Raw genomic sequence first — 25,787 nt, 5'->3', positions numbered from 1 at the left:
CCCCAGCTTTAATAAATGTACTCTCAAATACATATATTTGCGGATATATAAATAAGAGATTGATGCTATATAAATATGAGGATGACACTCTTAAAGTATAAATTCAGTATGCATGCTGCCAAAGGCTCTGAGCCTACGACTTGCTCTCCTTGCTAAGGTTAGGGGTCATTAAAGACAGCCTAGCACCAAGCTACAGCTTTCTCCTATACCCAAATGAAAGTATCAGAAGAGATTTGTAAAAGAAACGGCTTTCTCATTTCATGATGATATATCCTGGGGCTCCTTTGCATTATCTCCAATGGTACCACACTCCAAGTGCTAGGCCTGGGCAGAGAGTGAGCGCTGCAGAGGCAAGAAAGGTATAGCTCGGCCAGCGTGGCTCAGTGATTGGGCATCGACCTATGAACCAGGAGGTCATGGTTTGATTCCAGGTCGGGCACGTGCCTGGGTTTCGGGCTCGATCCCCAATGTGGGGTGTGCAGGAGGCAGCCAATCAATGATTCTCTCTCATCATTGATGTTTCTAACTCTCCCTCTCCTTTCCTCTCTGAAATCAATAAACAAGTATATTTTTTAAAAGGTATAATCCTGTTTCTGCAGACCACCAGATGCTTACAAAGCCCTACTTGTCTTTCTAACTACCTCTCTCCTACCCCTCTGCCCCTCCATCACATTGCCCCCGCACCATCTACCATGCTGCTGCTTCCACAGGCCACACAGGCTCCAGTCCCCAGGCCTCTGCTCTTTGCTGTTCCTTCCACTCCACTGCCAGTCTGGTCTCGAGGAGCCACAGACCAGACAGAAATTCATGCAGAAAACAAAAGAACCGTGCTAGGACCATCATGAATGAATGACATTGGGCAAGTGTCCCATTGCTCTGAGCCCCACTTTGCTCACCTGTCAATGAGATTAATGAGAATACAGAACCTACCTTATAGGGCTGGTCTGAGTATTAAATGTGAACTGATGCAGAAAGCCCTCAAACATAAAAGGTTCAGAAAGTGCTCATGAAGTGAGTGGGTGCTATTGCCCAGCCAGAGTAGCTCAGTTACTTGAGCGGCAAACTGTGCACCAAAAGCTTGCCAGTTTGATTTCTGGTCAGTACACATGCCTGGGTTGTGGGTTTGATCCCTGGTCGGGACACATTTCAATGTTTCTCTCTCTATCTATCTCTCCCCCCCACTCCCCCCCCCACCGCTTCCTCTCTCTAAAGCATGTCCTCAGGTGAGGATTAAAAAAAAAAAAAGTGGGTACTATTATTGACATGTCATCTTCTGCTTCTTTCCTGAGTCCTCCTGGAAGGGAAAGCACGAAGCTCAGTACTGGGGCCATGCAGACCCATGGTCAATCCCAACTCTGCGTCCTAGAACTGTGGGATCTCAGATAGAAGTTTCCCTGCTCTGGGCCTCAGTCTTCTCATCCGTAAAGTGGAGATAACAGCCATTCTTCCTGCTGAGAATGCTAGTGAGAGTTGGAGGAAGCCTGTAAAGATTCTGAACTGAGCCTCATCCTGGGTGACCCTCGATAAGTGTGTACATTATATCTGGCCCACAAATACGTGGATGCAAAATAAGTGGAACCTGTTATGTATATTTATTTTAAATAATTTATTATATAACCATACTACCTGCTCTTCACTTGAAAACTCAGATTTAGCTGCTTCTGCCGTGTTTCACAACAGATCCTTCAAACCAGACTAGCGCATTTTTTTTTAAACCTCTGTGTGGTCCCTGACTCCCCTTGGTCCCATGTCCCTCACTTTGAGGCCTTAGTTCTAAATACAATTGACAAGTCCATTTTATCCAGCAAGGGCTCCTTTTATTCATTCAGGGTGGGTTTTTGAAACTCAGTGCAACTTTATAAAGTCAAGGTGCCAGGAAAGTGAGCCTGCCAGGTGCAGGGAAGCATAAGAAGCTTGTGGAACCTCTAGCCCCATGGACACCCTCAGCGTATGGCCATGGCTGCTGGCCTGCAAGGAGCGTATGGCCATGGCTGCTGGCCTGCAAGGAACGTATGGCCACGGCTGCTGGCCCGCAAGGAGCTGAGTGGACCTCAGAATGAGATCAGGGTGCCTGCTCCATGTGAAGCTCAGGACCACTTCCACCTGTCCTCCTCATATATAACAGTGTGCAAAACAATCTGAAAACATCTTCACACAGGACCACAGAATCAGCTCCACTGGCCATCTCTGGGCCTAAGAAGCATTCTGGCCGTGCAGGAGGGTTGGGCAGTTTCCCTTCTTCCAAAAGCCAGGGCATCGTCAGCTGCCTCTGCTGCCAGCTCAGCCTTCACACAGGTGTCTCCTCTGCCACCTTCTTCAGGAATCCTGCTGCCAGCAGGGAGTGCTGGGGAGCCTCGGAGCCATCCGTGTCCCGGATCTGCAGGTGGACTTTCTGGTTGGTCCTTCTCCATTCAGTGTACAGCTGGTAATGATAGCGGAAGGAGACCTACGGGGCAGTGCAGAGATGGGTGGGAAGGCCAGCCAGCAGGCCTCCACCCCCAAGGGAAGAAAACTGGACTCCTGAGACTCTGGCCTTGGCCCGCACCAGGGCCGGGCTCAAACTTCCAGAAAAAGAGGCAGCTGCCAGGTATTTTTCATACCGACTGTGCACACGAACCCATTCACTATTGTGGGAAAGTCTCCTCCAGCGTTCAAGACCCTGCAAATGTGAGGGGTCTCTCAGAGGGTGGAGTGAAGTGGTATAGCCTCTTGGAAGGGATTATATAATCGTCAAAACTTGGAAACCACCAAGATGTCCTTCAGTAAGTGAATAGATAAATAAACTGTGGGACATCAGACGATGAAATATTCAGCACCAAAAAGAAATGAGCTATCCAGCTATGAAAGGACATGGAGGAACCTTAAATGTATGTTACTAAGTGAAAGAAGCCAGTCTAAAAAGGCTACAAACTGCATAATTTCAACACTCTGACATTCTGGGAAAAGGCAAAACTATGGAGTTGTCAGGAGTTGAGGACAGGAGAGGAGGGATGAATAGCAGGGGCACAGAGGATTTTTAGGGCAGTAAAACTGCTCTGTATGATACTGTCATTGTGGATACATGTCATGATACATTTATCCAAACCCACAGAATGTACAACCCAGGATGAACCCTAATGTAATCTATGGACTTGGGGTGATAATGATGTATCAATGGAGATTCATTAATTGTAAGAAATGTACCCTCTGGTGCCATGTGGATAGTGGGGGGAAGCTGTGTGTATGGAGGAGAATATATGAGAACTCTCTATACTTTCTTATCCATTTTGCTTTATTTATTAGAATCTTAAAATGTTCTAATAAATAAAGTCTATAAAAATTATTTTTAAATAAATGTCAATGGTTCATACTCTTTGACCAAGCAAGTTCCAAGAAACATTTACATGGATTGTGCCCAAAGCACTGCTCATAACAGCATGAAAAAAAGGAAGAAAAACAACATCAGAATACATCCCAGACCCTATCAAAAGGGATTAGTTAAGTCAATATTATACACCCATACAATGAATGACTGCTGGATGGCTGCCCTTTTTATTTAAAGGACATTAGCAAAGTTAAAACAAGCAGACTGCAAATCAGTACCTGTGTCATCCTATTTATATATTTTTAAAATATAATGGTGAATGCAATGAAAAATAATTGAGGAGGGAATGTCCCACAGGCAGGCAACAGTGGTTATATCTGAGGGGTAAGACTTTGGAGGCCCTTTCTCTCTGAGCAAGGGTTCCAATGCCTGCCAGAGGCCTGAACAACTCCTCCACCCCAGTCCCCCTCTCTCTCTTTCCATAGCTTTTTTTCTCAGTCACTTGATTTACCCCCCTCTGGGTCTCCCGTTTTCCTGCTCTTTCTGTCGTTCGCTCTCTCTCTCTCTCTCTCTCTCTCTCTCTCTCTCTCTCTCTCTCTCTCTCTCTCTCTCCCCCTCTCTCCCTCCCTCCCTCCCCTCCCATTCTCCCTCCCCCCTCTCTCCTTCCCTCCCTCTCTCTCCCCCTTTCCTGCCAGCCCAGTCAAGTCTTGGTGGGCTCCTGGATGGCAGGGCCTACACTCAGCACTGGTGATCAGGTGCCCTGGTCTCCTTGGAACAGAAGGCTCACACCCAGCTCAGGGAACTAAACCTTGGTTGGGTTTGGAATCTGAAGTTTCACCCAGGGCTACACGGAGAGACAGGAAGGATCTCCCCACCCCAAGCCACTGACCAAACCCTGGTCTGGCTGCTCTAAGCCAGAGACCCTTAGACAACTGCCCTCTGGCTGATAGCCACTCACCAGCGTCCAAAGGACGTAGATGGTGAAGAGGGCAATGGTGAGGGCAATGAGCCCCATAGCCTCGAGCCGGCCGTGGAGCTGGAGGTGATCCTGGGCCCCGCGCAGGCACAGCCAGCCCGAGATAGCGGCTAGAGGAGTGATGAATAGGAAACACACCACGTCACAGCACAGCGTCCGCTTCTCTGTCCGAGGCCCCGGGTCCTTCAGCCACTGCCAGGGGTAAGGAAAGGAGGGAGCTGCTGAGAGAAGTGACACACCACCCTTCAGCTATTCCAACCTAGGGATGGGGTGCAAGACCTCCAGACCCTGTGCCTCCCTCTGCCGACACCGACACCGCTTGTGACCACAGGGCCCTGCAGGACCAGCCTCCTGCTGGCACCTCCCTCACTCCTTTTCTTCTTACAAATACTTAATGAGCCTATAATAACCAGGGCACTGCTGGGCATCTTTGCCTTATTTTAAAGATGGGGAAACTGAGAGGCACAGAGGGGCTGACTCATTTGTGCAAACTTACACAGCTAATTGCTCACAAAGCCAGGACTGGGAGCCAGGAAGTCTTGCTCCAGGGCCTGTGTGCCCTTGAACGCTGTGCTACACTGCCTGTCACAGATGAGTGGGCAAGAAAAATGGGCTTCGCCGAAACTGGTTTGGCTCAGTGGATAGAGCGTCGGCCTGCGGACTACAAGGTCCCGGGTTCGATTCCAGTCAAGGGCATGTACCTTGGTTGCGGGCACATCCCCAGTGGGGGGTGTGCAGGAGGCAGCTGATAAGTGTTTCTCTCTCATCGATGTTTCTAACTCTCTCTTCCTCTCTGTAAAAAATCAATAAAATATATTTTAAAAAAAGAAAAATGGGCTTCACTCATGAAATTCTGATGAACAGGACATGAAATTCTGATGAACAGCCTTCCAATGCTAATTGGGGTGGGTGCTCAAAGAGGGGAAGGCCTTGCTGAGGAGGTGACATTGAGGACCAGATGAGCAGAAGGAGCCATGTGAAGAATGGGGAGCCCTAACCGGTTTGGCTCAGTGGATAGAGCGTCGGCCTGCAGACTGAAGGGTCCCAGGTTCGATTCCGGTCAAGGGCATGTACCTTGGTTGCGGGCACATCCCCAGTAGGGGGTGTGCAGGAGGCAGCGGATCTATATTTCTAACTCTCTCTATCCCTCTCCCTTCCTCTCTGTAAAAAATCAATAAAATATATATTTTTTAAAAAGAATGGGAGACAGCACTCCAGGCGGCAGGAACAGCTAATGCCAAGGCCCTGAGTTGGGAGTGTGTGACCAGGACAAAGTACAGTGGGAAGGAGGCCCATGTGGCTGGAGCATGAGGGAGAAGGGGGCTACAGGCAGGGCAAGCTCTCCTTCCCCTGCTCTAAGAGCCCAGTTCCCACGTGTGCCAGAAACCTTTCCAGAGCCCTACCTCAGCCCACTGTCATCACCCGCTAGCTCTCAGCAGCCCTCTGCCACACTGGGCAGAGAGGAGCATCAAGAGCATCCAGGTGGTCCGCAGAGCTCTAGGGAGCAGGGAAACAGCCACGCCCGGGAATGCCCTATCTCAGCCCAGACACATCCCACTCAGGCTAAATTCTAACCCCCCAGCAAGGACCACAAAACCCAGTGTGGCTGCTACCACCTCCTTCTGGGTTACTCTCCTCCTGCTTTATTTTATTTCTATTTTTATTGATTTCAGAGAGGGAGAGAAACACCAATGATGAGAGAGAATCACTGATTGGCCGCCTCCTGCATGCCCCTCACTGGAGATCGAGCCCGCAATCAAGTTATCAAACAGTGATCTCCTGATTCATAGGTCAATGCTCAACCACTGAGCCATTCTGGCCAGGCTCCCCTCTGCTTTAGCTTGTTCCACTCTAGCCACTTGGGCTTTGTCAGACATACTTAGCTCTTCCTGTTTTGGGGGCCTTTGCACTTGCTGTGCCCTCTGCCAGGACTGCCCTTCCCTGGGTTCTTGGCATTGCTGGCCCCTTTTCATTCCTCCAATCTCAGGTTCAGAGGTCACTTAAAGTGACCAATTCGGGGAGGGGGCACAGGGTTTGTCAGATCTGGAACCTTAGGCCTAGTTCCCTCCCCCCATCAGTGGACTCTACCCTAGAGTGGAGGAAGGAAGGAGGTTCATCCTATAAAGAAGCTGCTTCCTCAGCCCACCAGGATCCCCCGGGTAGGTCCCTCCTCTGGACCATGCCTGCCTTCCTCCCTTGCCCCCTCCAACCTCATGCTCCTGAGCATACCTCTGTGAGGGGCCGAGGCCGCTTCTCCACTGCGAACTCTGTGTGGCACAGCTCACAGTAGCTGGTGTTGGATGAGGAAAGCCACCTCTCCAGACAGCTCTTGTGCACAGCGCCCAGTGTGCCGGTGCAGCCACATGGAGACAGCAAGCTCTCCCCATTCGCTCCCTCGTGGCAGATCCGGCAGAAGGGACCATCGCTGGACACAGAGATGGGACATGTGAGCAATGATCAGGCTTTCTGCCTAGATGCCTGCTTCACTACCCATTGGATCGCAAGCTACTTGGCAAACTCCTATTTATCCTTCAACACCCAGCGCCAAATGTCCTTTCTTTGGGAAGCCGTCCCAAATCCCCTAGGTGGAGTGATGTGCTCTCTCCCCAGGGTTTCTGCAGCACTTTTTAAGGCTCAGGGTAAGCATCTCTCTTTTTTTAATTTATCTTTATTATTGAAAGTATTACAGATAGCCCCTTTTTTCCCCCATTGACCCCTTCCACCCTGCACTCGTCACCCCTCCCAGGCCTTCACCACCCTGGGTGAGTATCTCTTATACCTGTCTACCCAGAGTCCACTCCTTTTCCTGCAATAACATTCTCATTGTGCAATACCACCCTGACTGTCCTGGGCAAGCACCCCACTCTTTTTTTGTTGTTGTTAATCTTCATCTGAATATATTTTTCTATTGATTTTTAGAGAGAATGGAAGGGAGAGAGGGAGAGAAAGAAAGAAACATCGATGTGAGAGAGACACATTGATTGATTGCCTCCTGCATGCGACCTGACCTGGATCGGGGAGCAAACCCACAACCCAGATATGTGCCCTGACTGGGAATCAAACTGTGACCTCCTGATTCATAGGTTGATGCTCAATCATGGAGTCACACCAGCCAGGCTTCACTCTTAATTCTTGGTCTTTAAGGACTAGGACAGAGCTGATGATACCCCTGATGACCTCAGTCCTGACCAATCAAAACACCACACATCACTGGGCACAGGACCAACCTAGACCATGTGTGATACAATCAAAGCCACAGGGAATTAATTTTGAAATTCTGCCCCTCCCCCCCCCGCCACTCCCCCAAACTCCAGAACTACAGGCAGCACCATCGATGGAAGTCTAGAACTTCTGGTGGCAGCCCGGTCTCCACTTGGCATCTTTGAATGATGCCAAAGACAGAAAAACGGAAGAAAGCAGAGCCAAAAGACAGGGAAGGACAGATTTTTAAGGAGATCAACCAGAGGCACTGGATCTAGGCATACCTGAGACCAGGCTACCCAAAAAACCTATGTGTCCAGGGAGAAGAGCTCCTTTGCCCCTCTACCCTGTGAGGCTCAGAAAACAGACATATAAAACATCCTGGAGAGCACCTTCGGGGAAGTCTCAATCCTAGCCTGGTCTCTGGGGATGCTGGTGCTTCCTGGGGTAGCTTAGGAGACCGGGGACATGGCATTGGTGCGCCCAGAGGCTGTCTAGCACATGAGTCATTGTTTTCCAGCCATTTCTGCCCAGAGAGGACTGTGGAACATACAAAGGAGGCGGAACAAGAGAGCAGTTGTATTTTTGTTTTGTTTTTTTAATTTTTATTTATTGATTAAAAATTTTTTAAGTTAATTCTTACCCAAGGATATTTTTTCCATTGATTTTCAAAGAAAGCAGATGGGAAAGAGAAAGAGAGAGAGAGAGAGAGAGGGAGGGAGGGAGGGAGGGAGGGAGGGAGGGGGAGAGAGAGAGAGAGAGAGAGAGAGAGAGATTGGTTGCTTCCCACATGCACCCAACAGGGCCAGGGATCAAACCTGCAATCCAGGTATGGACCCTTGACTAGGATCGAACCCACAACTCTTCAGTTCTCAGGCCAATGCTCTAAACACTGAGCACACTGGCCAGGGATTATTTATTGATTTTAGAGAGAAGAAGGAAGGGGAGAGAAGAACATTGACCTGCTGCTTCACTCATTCACGCATTCATTGAATCTTTTTTTTTTTTAAGTAGAGCTTTTTATATATATATTTTTTATTTATTTCAGAAAGGAAGGGAGAAGGAGAGATACAAACACCAATGATGAGAATCATTGATCAGTTGTCTCCTGCACGCCCCTACTGGGGCTTGAGCCCATAATCCAGGCATGTGCCCTTGATCAGAATCGAACCCAGGACCCTTCAGTCCACAGGCCGATGCTCTATCCACTGAGTCAAACCAGCGAGGGCTATTGGTTGATTCTTGTATGTGCCCTGACTGAGGATCGAAACTACAACCTTGGCATATTGGAACAACGCTCTAACCAACTGAGCTACCCAGCCAGCGCAAGAGAGCAGTTTTCCAGAAAACAACAGTTTTCCCTTGGGAACTGCTTTCCATTCTTTACTCAGCAGCTCCTGCTGGGGGGCAGGGCCTGACTGCTTTGAAACCAAAGAGCTGAGCTGAACCCTCATGTCTGCTTTCTGTCACCAGTCCTGTGCAGGGTGCTGCTTTCTCACACAAGGTCAAAAGGGTGTTCCTGTCTACACTCTCACTCCACACCCTGATTCCACCACCCCCCGCCACACACACAAAGTTCACAGGAAAGGAACCCCAATTCTGGAACCCAACTTGGGATGAGAACCCTCAGGAAGAGCCCCATCAGTTTGGGGTTGTCCTGGAAAACCCTACTTTGGAGGAGCAAGTTCAGAGAGAAAAACAAAACAAAACCAGATTTATGATTGAGTACTTATGTACTGAGCACTGTTTGAAGTTTAACATCTTGGATTCATTTGTCTCGTTCTCACAGGAAGCCTAGGGGGAAGGTGCCCCCATTTTAGAGATGGGGAAACTGGAACTTCAAGGGGTAAACTCAATTATGCAAACTCTCACAGCTAGGTATCTGCAAAGCTGGGGTTTGAACCCAGGAAATCTTGCTCCGGGGCCTGTGTACCCTTGGCCACTATGCTACGTATATTGCCTGCCACAGATGGCGGGGCAAGAGAAATAGACTTCACTCAGGAAAATAATGCACATAATACAAATGGAAAGGAAATGGAGTGGGGAAGTTGGTAATATATGCACAGATCCCCAGTGGGCTGCCCAGAGAATGCTCCAAGAGCAAGAGGAGAAGGGAGAGTGTGACCAAGGAAGAAAACAAAGAGGCAGTAGTAGAAAGCCTGGGGATGCAGAAATGCTCTGGGAAGTTTCTAGAAGGACCTGGGCCCACTTACAGCCTAGGCAGAGCACTGAAGGCTCAGGGGCTAGAGGGGCTCCAGATGCTCGCCCTAAGCCTGAGCCTTTGTGGATTGTGTTGGGCCCTGGAGACACCACCTGGGCCTTCGTCTTTGTCTCTACAGGTTTAAGAGTCCAGAACTTTCTGCCTCACCTAGTCTCCGCCATGGGCCCCCAGGAATCAGGGTCTCCCTTGAAACAAAATGAAAGGCTTGATTATTATGAAGGCATTGGATACTATATCTTTGAGCCCCACCCCACTGCTCTCAGATGACAGAGGGCGGCTAGGAGGAGGAATTACAGGGAAAGGAGAGGGCAGACAAATGATCTGGTTGCATGGCCTATTCCGATCCCCAGAACCTGATGGCAGTGGTGGGAGGTTCCTCATTTACTCCTGAGAGACTGGCCAGGAGGCTGGAGGGAAGGCCACATCTCTGGATAATAACAGCTCTTTGGAAAAACAGCAGCCTTCCCTCTGGGAAGGGCCAATCTGCCCTCGCCTTCAGCCTGGGCACATTGGGATTGAGTTGCATCAAGAAACAGAGGGGCGCCAAAACCGGTTTGGCTCAGTGGATAGAGCGTCGGCCTGCGGACTGGAGGGTCCCACATTTGATTCCGGTCAAGGGCATGTACCTTAGTTGTGGGCACATCCCCAGTAGGGGGTGTGCAAGAGGCAGCTGATCGATGTTTCTAGCTCTCTATCCCTCTCCCTTCCTCTCTGTAAAAAAATCAATAAAATATATTTTTTTAAAAAGAAACAGAGGGGAGGTCCCTGCTGCAGAGCTGCTTTTGGAGAAGTGACTTAAAGGGCCCACTGCGCGCAGCCGTCCCCTCGGCCCGCCATGCTGCTACCCATGCTGCTCGGCCTTCTCGGCCTGGTCGCTGCCAAATCCGTGGTCTACTTCAAGGAGCAGTTTTTGGATGGAGACAGGTGGACCGACCACTGTATCGAATCCAAACACAAGTCTGATTTTGGCAAATTCGTCCTCAGTGCCAGCAAGTTCTATGGTGACCTGGACAAGGATAAAGGGCTGCAGATGAGCCAGGATGCCGCTTTTACAACTTGTCTTCCAGATTTGAGCCTTTCAGCAACAAGGACCAGACGCTGGTGGTGCAGTTTACTGTGAAACATGAGCAGAACATCGACTGCGGGGGCGGCTATGTGAAGCTGTTTCCAGATAGTTTGGACCAGACTGAGATGCACGGAGACTCTGAATACAACATCATGTTTGGCCCTGACATCTATGGCCCTGGGACCAAGAAGGTTCATGTTATCTTCAACTACAAGGGCAAGACGTGCTCATCAACAAGGACATCCTTTGCAAGGTTGATGAACTCACACACCTGTATACACTGATTGTATGGCCTGATAACACCTATGAGGTAAAAACTGACAACAGCCAGGTGGAGTCCGGCTCTCTGGAGGATGATTGGGACTTCCTGCCACCCAAGAAGATAAAGGATCCTGATGCTTCAAAGCCTGAAGACTGGGATGAGCGGGCCAAGATTGATGACCCCAGACTCCAAACCTGAGGACTGGGACAAGCCCTGACCCCGATGCTAAGAAGCCTGAGGACTGGGATGAAGGGATGGATGGAGAGTGGGAACCACCAGTGATTCAGAACCCAGAATACAAGGGCAAGTGGAAGCCCCGGCAGATCAACAACCCAGATTACAAGGGCACTTGGATTCATCCAGAGATCGACAACCCCGAGTATTCATTCTGATAGCAATATCTATGCTTATGAAAACTTTGCCATTCTGGGCCTAGACCTCTGGCAGGTCAAGTCTGGTACCATCTTTGACAACTTCCTCATCACCAATGATGAAGCGTATGCCAAAGAGTTTGGCAACAAGACGTGGGGAGTCACAAAGGCAGCAGAAAAGCAAATGAAAGACAAGCAGGATGAGGAGCAGAGACTGAAGGAGGAGGAGGAAGCAGACAAGGACGACGACAAGGACAAAGATGAAGATGAGAAGGATGAGGTCGATAAGGAGTAGGAGGAGAAAGAAGATGCTGCTGCTGGCCAGGCCAAGGATGAGCTATAGGGGCTATACCATCGCTTCCAGGGCGGGACTGAGGCCTGAGCCCTCCCGTCACAGAGCTGGCTGTGCCAAATATTGTCTCTATGAGACTGGAGAACTTTCCTTTTTTCCAGGCGGGTTCCAATTTGGGGTAGATTTTGGTATTGTTCCCGCCCTCCCCTTTTTTTATTGGTATTTTGTCTCTGATTCTCCTTTGGCCCCCATCTTTTTTGACATCTTTGCCTTCTGTTTCCTTCTCCCCCTTAGGTCCCTTAGTTCCCCCTCCAACCTTGGGGCATGTGGGGTGTGGAATAGTCCCAGGCCCAAGATTTCATGTGCTCTCCTTCCTGGAGCCCAGAGGATGGATCCCTCAGCCCCCCCAGCACTGAGGAAGATTGGGGCTCCTAGGGCCTGGCTCTGATACCCCCACCAGCTCCCTTTCTTCCCTGCCTCCACTACTGGGCCACTTGGTGGGACAGTGGGTTCCAGCTCAGCTCACACTGAGAATGTAAGAACTACAAACAAAATTTCTATTAAGTTTTGTCTTAAAAAGAAAATAAGAAACAGAGGGGAGGCCCTAGCCGGTTTAGCTCAGTGGATAGAGCGTTGGCTTGCGGACTGAAGGATCCCAGGTTTGATTCTGGCCAAGACACATGCCCAGGTTGTGGGCTCGATCCCCAGTGTGGGGCATGCAAGAGGCAGCCGATCAACGATTGTCTCTCATCATTGATGTTTCTAGCTCTCCCTCCCTCTCCCTTCCTCTCTGAGATCAATAAAAATGTATTTTAAAAAAGAAACAGAGGGGAAGCTGTTTTGGCTCAGTGGATAGAGTGTCAGCCTGCAGACTGAAGGGTCCGAGGTTCAATTCCAGCCTGTGGGGGGAATATATATATATATATATATATATATATATATATATATATTAATAAAAGGGTAATATGCTAATTAGACCAGACATCTTCCAGACATCCTTCCTGAAAAAGCTGTGGTGGCGGGCCAAGGCAGAGGAGGTTAGGGGCCATCAGGCAAGTAGTGGAGCAGTTAGGGGCCATCAGTTCGACAGGCAGAGGTGTTTAGGGGCAATCAGGCAGGTAGGCAGGCAGGCGAGAGGTTAGGAGTCAGCAGCCCCGGATTGCAAGAGGGATGTCCGACTGCCGTTTTAGGCGTGACCCTGAGGGGTCCCACATTGGAGAGGGTGCAGGCCGGGCTGAGGGACACCCCCCCCCCATGCATGAATTTCGTGCACTGGGGCTCTAGTATATCCCATCTAATAAAAGAGTAATATGCAAATTGACTGTCACTCCAACACACAAGATGGCTGCCCCCATGTGGACACAAGATGGCTGCCACAAGATGGCCAGTAGGGGAGGGCAGTTGGGAGGGACCAGGCCTGCAAGGAAGGGCAGTTGGGGGCGAACAAGCCTGCAGGGAAGGGCAGTTGGGGGGACCCAGGCCTGCAGGGGAGAGCAGTTGGGGGAGACCAGGCCTGAAGGGGAGGGCAGTTGGGAGGGACCAGGCCTGCAGGGGAGGACATTTTGGGGAGACCCAAGCCTGCAGGGGAGGGCAGTTGGGGGGGGGGCAGACCAGCAGGAGAGAGCATTTAGAGGCAATGAGGCTGGCAGGGGAGGGCAGTTAGGGGTGACCGGGTCAGCAGGGAAGGGCAGTTGGGGGGGACCAGGCTTGCAGGGGAGGGCAGTTGGGGGCGACCAGGCCGGCAGGGGAGGGCAGTTAGGGGTGACCAGGCTGGCAGGAGAGGGCAGTTAGAGGCAATTGGGCTGGCAAGGGAGCAGTTAGGCATCAATCAGGCCGGCAGGGGGGCAGTTAGGCGTTGATCAGGCTGGCAGGGAAATGGTTAGGGGGTGATCAGGCTGACAGGCAAAAGCAGTTAGGGGCAATCAAGAAGGCAGGCAGGCAAGCAGTTGGGAGCAATCAAGCAGGCAGGCAGGGGAGCAGTTAGGCATCAATCAGCCTGGCAGGGGAGTGGTTAGGGAGTAGTTAGGGGGTGATCAGGCTGGCAGGCAGAAGCAGTTAGGAGCAGTCCTGGATTGTGAGAGGGATGTCCGACTGCCCGTTTAGGCCCTATCCTACTGGGATCGGGCCTAAACGGGCAGTCGGACATCCCTCGAGGGGTCCCAGATTGGAGAGGGTGCAGGCTGGGCTGAGGGACACACACCCCCCCATGCACAAATTTCTTGCACCCCGCCTCTAGTGTGTGTGTGTGTGTGTGTGTGTGTGTGTGTGTGTGTGTGTGTATTTTTTTTTTTAAAGAAGCAGAGGGGAGCCCTAGCTGGTTTGACTCTAAATAGAGCATCAGCCTTCAGACTGAAGGGTCCTGGGTTCAATTCCGGTCAAGGGCACATACCTTGGTTGCAGGCTCCTCCCTGGCCCAGGCCCTGGTTGGGTGCATGCAGGAGGCAAACAATCAATGTGTTTCTCTTACATCAATATGTTTCTCTGTCTTTCCCTTTCTCTTCCACTCTCTCTAAAAAAATCAATGGAAAAATATCCTTGGGTGAGGGTTTAAAAAAAAAAGAAGAGGAGAGAAGCTGTTAGCAAAGAGGTGGAGGGGCAGATCAGGAGGGCCTAGTGGTCTCAGAGGACATGACTGTCCAGGCCCCCAGTCTGAAAGCAGAGGGACTTGCCTGGGTCTGAGGACTGTAGGAGAGCTGGTGGGACCCATGAGCATCTCCCCTGCTTCTCCCTCACCCTAGCAGGAGCCCTGGAGTCAAACCTCCGTTCTGCTGTGTCTGCCTCCCTCTGGCCTGTTTCCTCATGTATCAAGAGGGAGGGTGGGGCAAGGTGGGGTCAACTCATTCAGTGCCCCTCATGAACCCATGTAGGGAGACCCCAGCTTCAGTCAGCTCCTTTCCATGCCCCTGCCCAGGTAGCCCTGGCTTGCCAAGTGTCCCCTTCATGCCAAGCCTATCTTGACCAGAACACAGTCTGCCTTCAACGGATCTGATGGAGATACAGACTTAAAAACCAACACCCTATAATTGCTTCTTGTATAAATACAGTGTTAATTCCACTGGGGGGGGAAAAATCAACATCTTGTAAAATGGTACAGCCATTATGGAAAACAATATGGAAATTTCTCAAAAAATTAAAAACAGAGCTGCCCATATAACCCAGCAATTCTATTTCTGGGCATTTATCTGATGGAAACAAAAACATTAATTCAAAAAGACATATGCACCTGTACGTTCATTGTAGCATTATTTACAATTAGACGCCCGATGCACGAAAATTCGTGCACTGGGGGAAGGGGGTCCCGCAGCCCGGCCTGCCTCCTCTCACAGTCTGGGAGTCCTCAGGAGATGTTCTACGATGGCTTAGGCGACTGGGCTGATTAGGGGAAGATGCTGCCCCCATCATCCCGCTGCTGCTGCCACTGCTGGCCATGGCGGCTGCGAGGCCTGAACCCCAGGCCTCGCAACCACTGGGGCTCAAGACTGCCTGAGCCCACGGCTTCCTGAGCCCTGGGCCTCACAGCTGCTGTGGCTTTGTCCAGATGGAAGTCCAGAAGACATCAGCCCTAATTAGCATATTACCCTTTTATTAGTATAGACTAGTAGCCCTGCACACGAATCCGTGCACGAGTAGCTTGCTGACGCTTGCCTCAGCTGGCTCCACGCCCACTGCTGCTGGTAGCTCTCTGCTGCTCTCCACCCGCTGCCCCGCCCTCCTGAAGCTCCCCCCGTCCCCCTCCCTCCTCCCCGACTCATAGCTTGCTGCCCTGCCCCCTCTTGTAGCTTTTGCTGTCCGCTTGTGGTTTGCTGCCCCACCCTCCTGCAGATCCATGATTTGGTTGTTATGTAGTTGGTCGTTACGCCTCAAGGTGTAACGGATAATTACCATATTCCTCTCTTATTATATAGGATAGCCAAGACATGGAAGCAATCTAGGTGTCCATCAACAGACAGATGGATAAAGAAGAGGTGCTGCATATATACAATGGAATATTACTCAACCATAAAAATGAAATCTTACCATTTGCAACAATGTGGAGGGTATTATGCTAAGTGAAGTAAGTCAGACAGAGAGGAACAAATACCATACGATTTTACTTATATGTGGAATCTAAAGAACAAAATAAATGAACAAATAAAACAACACAAAAAGACCCTCATAAATACAGAGAACAAACTAATGGTTGCCAGAAGGGACTGAGGTGAGGGAATGGGTAGAAAAGGGGGGATTAAGAAGTACAAACTCCCAATTATAAAGTAAGTCATGGGGATGTAGTGTGCAGCATAGAGAATCCTATCTAATAAAAGAGTAATATGCAAATTAACCATCACTCTGCTATACCCACAAGCCACTCTCACCAGCCACGCCCACCAGCCAATCAGGAGCAAATATGCAAATAAACCCAACCAACATGGCTACGGCCACAGAGAGCAGGAGGGAGGCTTGGGTTTCCCTGGCAATGGAGGAAGCCAAGCTTTCCGCCTGCCCTTGCCAGCCTAGGCCTCCACTCAAGGCTACAAAGTTTCAATGATAGAAGATACATAAATCCAAACAGAAATGGCAGCAGCCACGGAGCTGGAAAGAGCAGGAGGCTAGGGTTGCCCCCGGCGATGGAGGAAGCCAAGCTTTCCGCACACCCTGGCTGGCCCAGGCCTCCGCTTAAGGCTACAAAGTTTCAATTGTAGAAGATAAATAAACCCTAGATACCAGGGCCTCCGCTTGGGTCACTGGGGGACATGGCCGGCCTGCAAACCACCACAGGCCCCTCGCCCAGGCTGCCCCACACCCCAAGGGAACCCCCACCCTGAACCGGGACATCCTTCAGGGCAAACCAGCCGGCCCCCACCCGTGCACCAGGCCTCTATCCTATCTAATAAAAGAGTAATATGCAGATTGACCATCACTCTAACACACACAAGATGGCTGCCCCCATGTGGACACAAGATGGCCACCACAAGATGGCCAGCAGGGGAGGGCAGTTGGGAGGGACCAGGCCTGCAAGGGAGGGCAGTTGTGGGCGATCAGGCCAGCAGGGGAGGGCAGTTGGGAGGGACCAGGCCTGCAAGGGAGGGCAGTTGGGGGCGATCAAGCCTGCAGGGGAGGGCAGTTAGGGGTGAACAAGCCAGTAGAGGAGGGAAGTTGGGAGTGACCAGACCTGCAGGGAAGGGCAGTTGGGAGGGACCCAGGCCTGCAGGGGAGAGCAGTTGGGGGGGACCAGGCCTGCAGGGGAGGGCAGTTAGGGGTGACCAGGTCTGCAGGAGAGGGCAGTTAGGGGCAAATAGGCTGGCAGGGGAGCAGTTAGGCATCAATCAGCCTGGCAGGGTAGTGGTTAGGGGGTGATCAGGCTGGCAGGCAGGCGAGCAGTTGGGAGCTAGCAGTCCTGGATTGTGAGAGGGATGTCTGAGATTGGAGAGGGTGCAGGCTGGGCTGAGGGACACACCACCCACCCCGTTCACGAATTTTGTGCACCGGGCCTCTAGTACAGTCAATAATATTGTAATAACTATGTTACTAGACTTGTTGTGATGATCACTTTGTGTAAAGCACATAAATATTGAACCACGATGTTATACACCTGAAACTAATATAATACTCTATGTCAACTATAATAAGAAATAAAATGTTAAAAACACAATAGCTTGCTCTCCCTCCCGGGAGCACACCCGTGCCTTTCTTCCCTCTCAGGTGTGCATCTCCTAAAGGGTCCCCATGAGACTTGCAACCAGGGGAGCAATGAATAGTGGCATCTCCTCCCGGGATAACCCCCTGAATCTGTCCCCAAGGCCCCCTTTGCCTTTCCAGTGAGCCAAAGCAGTCCTCCTAGGCTCATTTATTTCCTGTAACATTTCTAGGGAGCCAAAGCAGCCCCGGGTAGGCCCTCTCCTGTTGCTTCTTCTATCCTAAGCCCTTCCTTGTTCCACTGTCCTCAGCTTTAATAAATGTACTCTCAAAATAAAATAAATAAATAAAATTTCAACTTAGAAAGGCAACACAAAAAAGTGAAATAAATAAATAAAATCATGGGAACAAAAACTGCCTTGGAGAAGGTCAGAAGGAAAAGTGCTAATCTCATCTGGGCTCAGGCAAGGCTTCCTGGAGGAAGTGACACCAGGCAAACTTAGTGAGTGGCAGTGAGCTCCCTCCAAAGCCCAGCAAAGCTTCCATCTGCTTCATTTTATGTTTGAATGAAAAACTTACAAATTAATTCTGATACTTACAACAACATGGATGAACCTTGGGGACATTAAGCCAGACAGAAAGGACAAATACTGTGATAATCCACTTATATGAGGTGTTAGAGGAGTCAGATCCATAGAGACAGAAAGTAGATGGTGGGTGCCAGGGACTGAGGGAGGGGGAGGGAGAATGGTTGTTTAATGGGGATAGAGACTCAGATTTACAAGATGAAAAGAGTAAATGGATGATGGCGATTGCACAACGAAGAGTAGGAATGGATGACGGTGATTGCACAACAATGTGAATGTACTTAGTACTACTGAACTATGCACTTAAAATGGTTATGATGGTAAATGTTATGTTATGATATATATATACACTGAGTGGCCAGATTATTATGATCTCTGAACGCATAATAATCTAGCCACTCAGTGTATTTGTATCTCAAATGGGTACCAAAAGTATTTTAGACTTTTGCTGGTGATCAACCACCTATTTGCCCTGAGCTTTTTATCAGCCAGTGCAAAGGGGAAAACTGATCAGATGCACGATTTATAGTATCTTTGATATCAAATAAATGAGGTACTCAAAAGAAGTACACTGAGTGGCCAGATTATTATGCGTTCAGAGATCATAATAATCTGGCCACTCAGAGTGTGTGTGTGTGTGTGTGTGTGTGTGTGTATTTTAAATGATTTCAGAGAAGAAGGGAGAGGGAGAAAGAGATAGAAACATCAATGATGAGAGAGTATCACTGATCAGCTGCCTCCTGCACACACACCCCTGGGAATCGAGCCTGCAACCAGGACATGTGCCTGACCAGGAATCAAACTGTGACCTCCTGGTTCATAGGCAGATGCTCAACCTCTGAGCTACATGGGCTAGGCTATGTTCTGTGCATTTTAACACAATAAAAAAATTGGGGGGAAAAACTTACGCATTAAATCATATCAAATAAACAATACATTAAACTTGAAAAACTGGTGGCTATTTTAAATTTGAATGAATTCAGATAGATTTAAATTTGTATGGGTTTTTTTTAAAAAAATTCTTTCCTTGGAACTGATGACAAATTGGCAAACCAGGCAGATTTAGCTCACAGACGGGTCCGGAAGGCCAGCACCAAGATTTAAACATATTTATCAAATGCGGGTGAGGTGGTAAACCTACCTGTGTGCACCACAGCAACGTACTCTCAGCACAACCCAACTGTGTCTCCAGTTTAGAGATATGGGGGTAAAGCCACTTGCCCCAGGTCTCACAGGGAGGGAAGGCTCCCTCAGCACTTCAGCCCAGGTGCTGCGAGTCACCCTCTGCACTTCGAACCATTGCCTCACACCGCCTCTCCAAAATATGAGCTACCTGCCACGTTTCATCTTCCGATTTCACATAATAAACGGGACTTCTGGCCTTTCCTGAAGAATCAGACCTTCGCAGCCTGGGCTCCTTTCTCTGACCCGCCCAGATGGTCGATTTCTGACCACAGTCTGGGAGGAAATCCCTGGGCCCAGGAGTGAATGAGTGGAGATAAATACACCTGCTTGGTCACCACTCACCCCGGAGTGTCCAAGACCCGGATGACAGTTGAGATGAGGCGGCCGTCCCTTGAAGTCACCTGTGCCACATACTGGGGTGGCCCCAGGCCTGTGGCCTCCACGACCTTGGAGAAGGCAGGGCTGCTGGAGCAGTCACACAGGGAGCCAGGGAGGTGGCAGCAATCACCCGTCGTCATGGCCACAAGGAGCACCACGTCCTCAGGGCCTGAGGCCCATTGTCCCAGGAGCCTGGGGAGAAGCCAGCAGGGAGGTGAAGGGCAAAGTTAGTGAGTAGGACACAGACCAGGGTTTGAATCCAGCTCTCTCAGCCTCAGTTGCCCAATCTGTAAGATAAGGCTTTGTAGGGGTTGTGAAGATTCAAAAAGATCACACATGCAACTCAGCCCAGGCCTAGCACACACCAAGGACTTGGTTATATTACCTCTAACTCTCCTAAAAAAAAAGCCAGCCTGGTCAGAGCTTCCAGGCTACCCAAAAACTCACCTTAACAGCATCTAACAATTACTGAGCACCTACTGTGTGGCATGCCCTTTACTGGGGGCTTTCCAGTGCCAGAACCATGCCCACCAACCATGTGGAGAATGGTTCTCTGTGGACTGAATTCCTAGGACTGGGCTCAGAACAGATGAACCGACCTCTGAGTGGGGCAGAACAGAGCTAGTAATTTGGCCCCACAGACAAGGATGGTGAGTCACCTTGACCCATCTGGTTCACAGCCTCGTCTTGCACAGCTCTGAACTCCTTGGCACTTCAGGCCATCAAGGAAGCGGCCCAGGCTGGGGAGGACGTTGGCAGCCTCTGTCCCCACCAGAGCAGCTGCTCTAAGCCACGCCTCTGTTCCGAGGTGAAGCCATGGGAGATAGCTGGAGCTTCAGATAGCAATCAGAGCTCACCTGGGTAGGTGACTTTAGCAGGATTTGGCCCCCCTGAGTCCGGGGTCTAACCTGCCAGAAGGAACCCTTGGCAACCCCTTGTCCCTTCCAGAACCAGCCAGAAGATGTACGTGTTTCCCTCTGGGAATTTCGTGAAAGTACTAGTTGCCCCTCTCGATGCCTGTGGAGGTCAGTACAGGTGCCCTGAAGCTAAGGGTCTGTCCCCAAATTGTCTCACCCTTTATCTCAGGAGCTTTGAGCCAGAGACCCCAGAAATACTCACTGATGTACCCCACAGTCAGCTTTAACCAAATCCTGCCAGTTAAAATCTGAAACCCAAAGAGACAGAGTCAGAGGAAAGCAGCATAAGTTATTGACTAACTTTTTGCACCAGGATAGCCTGTCAGCGGATCACTGCCCTCTGAACAGCTCGACCAGCAGTATCCTAGCCCAACATAGGCTTCTGAGCCTCCACATCGAGGCCAACCAGTATGAGCCAGAGGCAGGAGGAGCCAAGAGGAAGGGTGCGTGACAGAGATAATACCTGAAGGGCAGCGAGCGGCCTGCCGTGTTGTGTATGCTGCTATCCCTTCCATGTGCCTACAACCAGAACTTCTGGCCCAGAGGTCAGCAGGAAAGTCAATGGCCTATCCAAGAGAATGTTCCTGCCTCTCCAGGGATTGACCTTAACATTCCTGCAAGGAATTGGGCATTACAAGAATAATCACAGCTCCTATATATTAATTCTACCATTTCTTTTACTATCGGGGGGGGGGGGGGGGGAACTCACTGGTATATCTGCTAATGTAAGGCCTGCAAATGGCCAAAATAATAACAGTAGTTACTCTTTCTTAGGGACTTACTACATACTAGTACTGTGCTAAGCTCACTGAACTCTAAAAAATTAAGTGTCCCCTTCAAAGGTCACCTCCCCAGAGAGGCCTTCCCTGACCATCCTGGCTAAAGTGCCATTGATGTCCACATTATTGCCCTCATAGAATGTGCCCCACTCTGAGATGCTCTTAATTCTTCGTCTACTTGTGTAACCACTTCTGTCTTCCACGCTCTATAAAGAGGGACTGAACTGGACTTGCTCTCTGCTGCCCCCAGCACCTGACCCTGTGTCTGGCATAGAGTGGCTGCATTAATTTCTCAGTCCCTACTCTGTGTAAGAGCAGACCTGTGTTATTAAGAACAAGGTCCCACCCTGCCACCATGGCTCAGTTGGTTGGTTGTCATCCTGTGCACCGAATGGTTGCTGGTTCGATTCCCGGTCAAGGCATATACCTGGGATGCGGTTCAGTCCCGGATCAGGGCACCTAAAGAAGGCAAAGTTTCTTTCTCTCTCTAAAATCAATAAAAACATTTCAGAAAGAGAAAGGAAAAAAGAACAAGGTCTCTTGATTTGCCAGTGCCCATGGAGGGAATCAGATGTTTAAAGGCTAGAGGTCCTTGCAAACCACAGAGGTCTGGGCTCAGAAGAAACCAGACTCAAGGTTGGACACAAGGATAGAATGGCTGCAGGCTAGACTCAGCTGTGGGCTGCTGGGATGGGAAAGGAAGCCAGTGTATATGGCAAACTTGGTTGAGTGCTCTAGAGATAAACTTCACCGAATCTTCACAATAGACCTATGAAGTAAGTCCAATAATTACCCCCATTTGTGACTAAGGCTCAGAGAGGGGCAGTTACTTGCTCAAGGTCACAAAGTGAAGAAGGCACAGTGCCAGAATTAATTTAGTCCAGCCCTAGCTGGGTGCTCAATGGTTAGAGCATCAGCCCATGGACTGAAGGGTCACAGGTTCTACTCTGGTCAAGGGCACTCCGTTGCAGGCTCGACCACCTGCCTCTGTTGGGGCACATGGGGGAGGCAACCAATCAATGGATATTTCTCTCTCTCTGTCTCTCCCCTTCCCGTCCACTCTCTCCAAAAGACCTGACTCTGTCATCGATGATGTGTGTCCTAGGACAAGTCACTTTGCTTTTCTGGGCCTCATCCTTCTCTGTCAGATAAGTTGGAGTTGGTGGACTGTGTCTGCCGAGGCTCCGTTCCTCCAGTGAAGCTTGCCCTTGGCTAGGCCTGTCTCAGTGGCACTTTGGCACCACAACCTTTCCACATCTGCCCCCGTCTCCTTTACTGAAGGAAGGAAACGAAAGGAAAAGAAGTCAGAGGGCCCTAACTCCCTACAGTGTGATCTCAGGCCAGCTGCTTTCGTCTCTGGCCTCGGTTTACTCATCTGTAAAATAGTAGTCAACATGAAACCCAGCTCAAAATTCCATAAATATTAAGAAGTCAATAAATAGGCCCTGGGCTGGACAGTCCAGTTAGTTAGAGCATCATACCATTAAACAAAGATGGCAGGTTGGATCCCTGATCAGGGTACAAACAAGAATCAGCCAATGAATGCATAAATAAGTGGAAGAAGAAATCAATGTCTCTCTCTCAAATCAATACATGTTTTTAAAGTTAAAAAAAAAGAAGTCAATAGCTGAAACCGGTTTGGCTCAGTGGATAGAGCGTCGGTCTGTGGACTGAAGGGTCCCAGGTTCGATTCTGGTCAAGAGCATGTACATTGGTTGCGGGCACATCCCCGGTAGGGGGTGTGCAGGAGGCAGCTGGTCGATGTTTCTCTCTCATCGATGTTTCAAGCTCTCTATCCCTCTCCCTTCCTCTCTGTAAAAAATCAATAAAATATATTTAAAAGAAAGAATTTAAAAAAAAAGAAGTCAATAAATATTACCTCTTATTATAATTGCCAGTTTACATACAGAGTTGTTGAGAGGGTTTGATGAGACAAGGCACAGTGTGGCACACAGTAAGTGCTCGATAAAGGCTCACCTTTAAAAAAATAAATAAATGTAGAGCCTGTGAAATGCATTCATTCCTCTTCACTCACCATAAGAGAGGCTCCTGCTCCTATGTGCCCTTCAGTAATTCCCAGGCCCTGCTCTGGAGGTCAGGTTCGAAGCCCAGTTCTGGTCTTATTTGCTGTGTAACACTGGGCAAAACCTTGACCTCTCTGATCCTCGATTTCCTCTTCTGAATACAGGGAACATTTCTAATACTTGCATCTATTATGGTCCCTAGAAGAGTAAATGAGCCAATCATATAAATTGTTTGGAACGCCCACTAACAACCAGGCACTCTGCTAAGCATGTCCTTTCTACAGGGTGCCTGGTTTACCATTATTTACTTTTTTCAGGCAGAACCCCTTTGAGAAGGAGGTTGAAGAAGGACATTGGTCACTTACTGACCGCCTCCTGTGTGCCTGAAACTCTCAGCAGCCACCACCAGAATCAGCCCTATTAGATTGACGCTGGGATGATCAGTTTCACAGATAGGGAAACCGAGGCTCAGAGACCTCCCGCTGCCCTCGAGACGGGACCTGCAATCCCCTGGTCCTGGGAAAGGTTGAGGCCGAGGGTCGGAACCCGGCCGCTCCGCCAGGGGCCAGGCTCCGGCCTCGAACCTGGGGCCGGCCCGCGGACCGGCGTCCTCTGGCCCCACCCGGTCACCCGTGCGCACCTGATCCGCGGCCGGGCCGGGAGGCCGCGCAGAGCCCTCCTCTCGCCCCGGCCCCAGCCCCGGCCCGGCCGGTCCCGTCAGCACCTCTAGCTCCGCTCCTCCGGCTGGCACCTGCGTCCCGACACCGCCCGCCAAGCAGACGGAGCCGGGAGCCAATGGTGTCCGCCTCTCGACCGCGCCGGCCAATATCTGTGCACGTCCAACCCTGGGAGGCGGGGCCGAAGGCGACAGGGCATCCTGGCCGCACAGGGCGCCCCGCTTTGCTGCAGCGGCTGGCTCCGCCCCTGCCGCGCCCTAGCTCCGCCCCCTGCCCCAACCCCACCACCAGCCTTGGCCCCGCCCTAATCCGGCAAGGAGCACGAGAGGGGCTGCTAACGCCACCTGCCGGCGACCAGTGCTTGTTAATAAAACCGTTACAGAATTTGAGCGTCATCTGCCTTAAGCTTCCCATCAATCCTGGGGGAGGGAGACACCATATGGTCTCCCGAGGAAAAACAGAAGCCTAGAGAGGTTAGGAGACCGTGGAAGAGCCAAAGCCAACATCATTCATTCATTCATGCAATAGAAGTTCATTCACTAGATGTAATATAAACATCAATAAGAGAGCCTATGAGGCCCTGGTCAGTGTGACTCAGTTGGTTGAGTGTCGTACTCTGTACCAAGGGGTCGCTGGTTGGATCCTGATGTTTCCCTCTCTCTAAAATCAATTAAAAATATTTTTTTAAAAAGGAGAGCCTATTATGAGCAGGCACTGTGCTAGGCGCCAGGGACACAATGTTGAGTAAGAGAAATATTGCTCTTATGGACCTCAATCTAGGGAGTGAGAAAGACATAAAACAACCAATTATGTTATTATTAATTTACAGGGTGATAAATTTTAGCAAGTGAGGGGGGCATTTCATGGAATAATTTGGACAATCCAAACTTATATCCTTGAAAAAGAAGCAATTGAACTTGACAAGGTGTGAGTGAAAGTTAACTAGAAGAAAAGAGGGGGGAATCCTAGGCACATGCAAAAAGCCTCAGTACTCCTTTGCTCCTCCCACCCCTCCTTTATTTAATATATAGATCAGCTCAATTGTCTCCATTTAATTCTATTGTTATATTAGCTTATATATATTTTTAGTGAAAAAAGAAACATTTTTTATTTTTTAAAATAACTTTTATTGATTTCAGAGAGGAAGGGAGGGAGAGACAGAAACATCATGATGAGAATCATTGATTAGCTGCCCCCTACATGCCCCCTACTGGGGATTGAGCCCGCAACCCGGGCATGTGCCCTTGACGGGAATTGAACCTGGGACCCTTCTGTCCGCAGGCCAACGCTCTATCCACTGAGCCAAACCAGCTAGGGTTATGCAAATATTTTATATAATTATATAAAACAAAATTCAAAGATACCCCTAAACACAAAAATAAAACGAAATGAACCAGTGTATCCAGTTGGTGACAAAATAACACAAAGATGAATTCCTAGGGACTTTTAAAACACAACAATTTGTACATGCCATTACTATATTGGTGGTGGTGATGGTATCAAAATTGTTCTAAGTGTCTACGTGTGTAATATGAGATAATACAAAGGAGTAATTATGTTGGTGTCAAAAACTGGGATTTTCAGAGGGAGTGAAGGAGGTACAGATACAAGATTGATTTCAATAAGTAAAACCCTTATAGTCTTGAATTTGAATTGGGAATATCATGATATATGTTTTTTAAATATTTTTATTGTTCTTTAAAGAGAGAGGAAGGGAGAGGGAGAGAGAAACATTGATGTGATAGTGAAACAATGGATTGGCTGTTTCCTGCATGCCACCTACCTGGGATTGAGCCCATAACTCAGGCATGTGCCCCGACTAGAAATCAAACCAGCAACCTTTCGGTTCACAGAAAGACACCCAACTAGCTAAGCCACAGTGGCCAGGGCATCATGATATATTTTATCTTTATAAAAAGAAAACACTGCCC

At 49.6% G+C, this 25,787-nt stretch overlaps 1 protein-coding gene and 1 pseudogene across 2 annotated transcripts; one reads left to right on the top strand and one right to left on the bottom strand.

The window, feature by feature from the left end:
* Positions 1-1,770: 1,770 nt before the first annotated feature.
* Positions 1,771-23,943, bottom strand: MARCHF2 (membrane associated ring-CH-type finger 2). Its single transcript, XM_079772962.1, has 5 exons — positions 23,820-23,943; positions 19,424-19,651; positions 6,510-6,705; positions 4,263-4,472; positions 1,771-2,446 (listed from the first exon to the last, which is right to left on the bottom strand). Exons 2-5 carry the CDS (start codon positions 19,597-19,599, stop codon positions 2,288-2,290), a joined length of 741 nt encoding a protein of 246 aa, XP_079629088.1. The 5' UTR covers positions 19,600-19,651; positions 23,820-23,943; the 3' UTR covers positions 1,771-2,287.
* Positions 10,538-12,050, top strand: LOC307100117 (calreticulin-like; annotated as a pseudogene). Its single transcript has one exon. The product of its transcript is annotated as a calreticulin-like (transcript).
* Positions 23,944-25,787: the final 1,844 nt, after the last annotated feature.

Source organism: Cnephaeus nilssonii (assembly GCF_951640355.1).
Source record: "Cnephaeus nilssonii genome assembly, chromosome: 5".
Classification (NCBI taxonomy): domain Eukaryota; kingdom Metazoa; phylum Chordata; class Mammalia; order Chiroptera; family Vespertilionidae; genus Cnephaeus; species Cnephaeus nilssonii.
Note: the sequence above shows the minus strand (reverse complement) of the source record. Positions and strands in the feature narration are given on the sequence as shown.

Excerpts from the sequence above, each read along its gene's own strand:
- MARCHF2 (XM_079772962.1), bottom strand. The coding sequence starts at position 19,599 with ATGACGACGGGTGATTGCTGCCACCTCCCTGGCTCCCTGTGTGACTGC. Across the intron at positions 4,473-6,509 it reads GGCCTCGGCCCCTCACAGAG|TGGCTGAAGGACCCGGGGCC; the intron begins GTATGCTCAGGA and ends TACCCCTGGCAG. Across the intron at positions 2,447-4,262 it reads TCTACGTCCTTTGGACGCTG|GTCTCCTTCCGCTATCATTA; the intron begins GTGAGTGGCTAT and ends ACTGCCCCGTAG.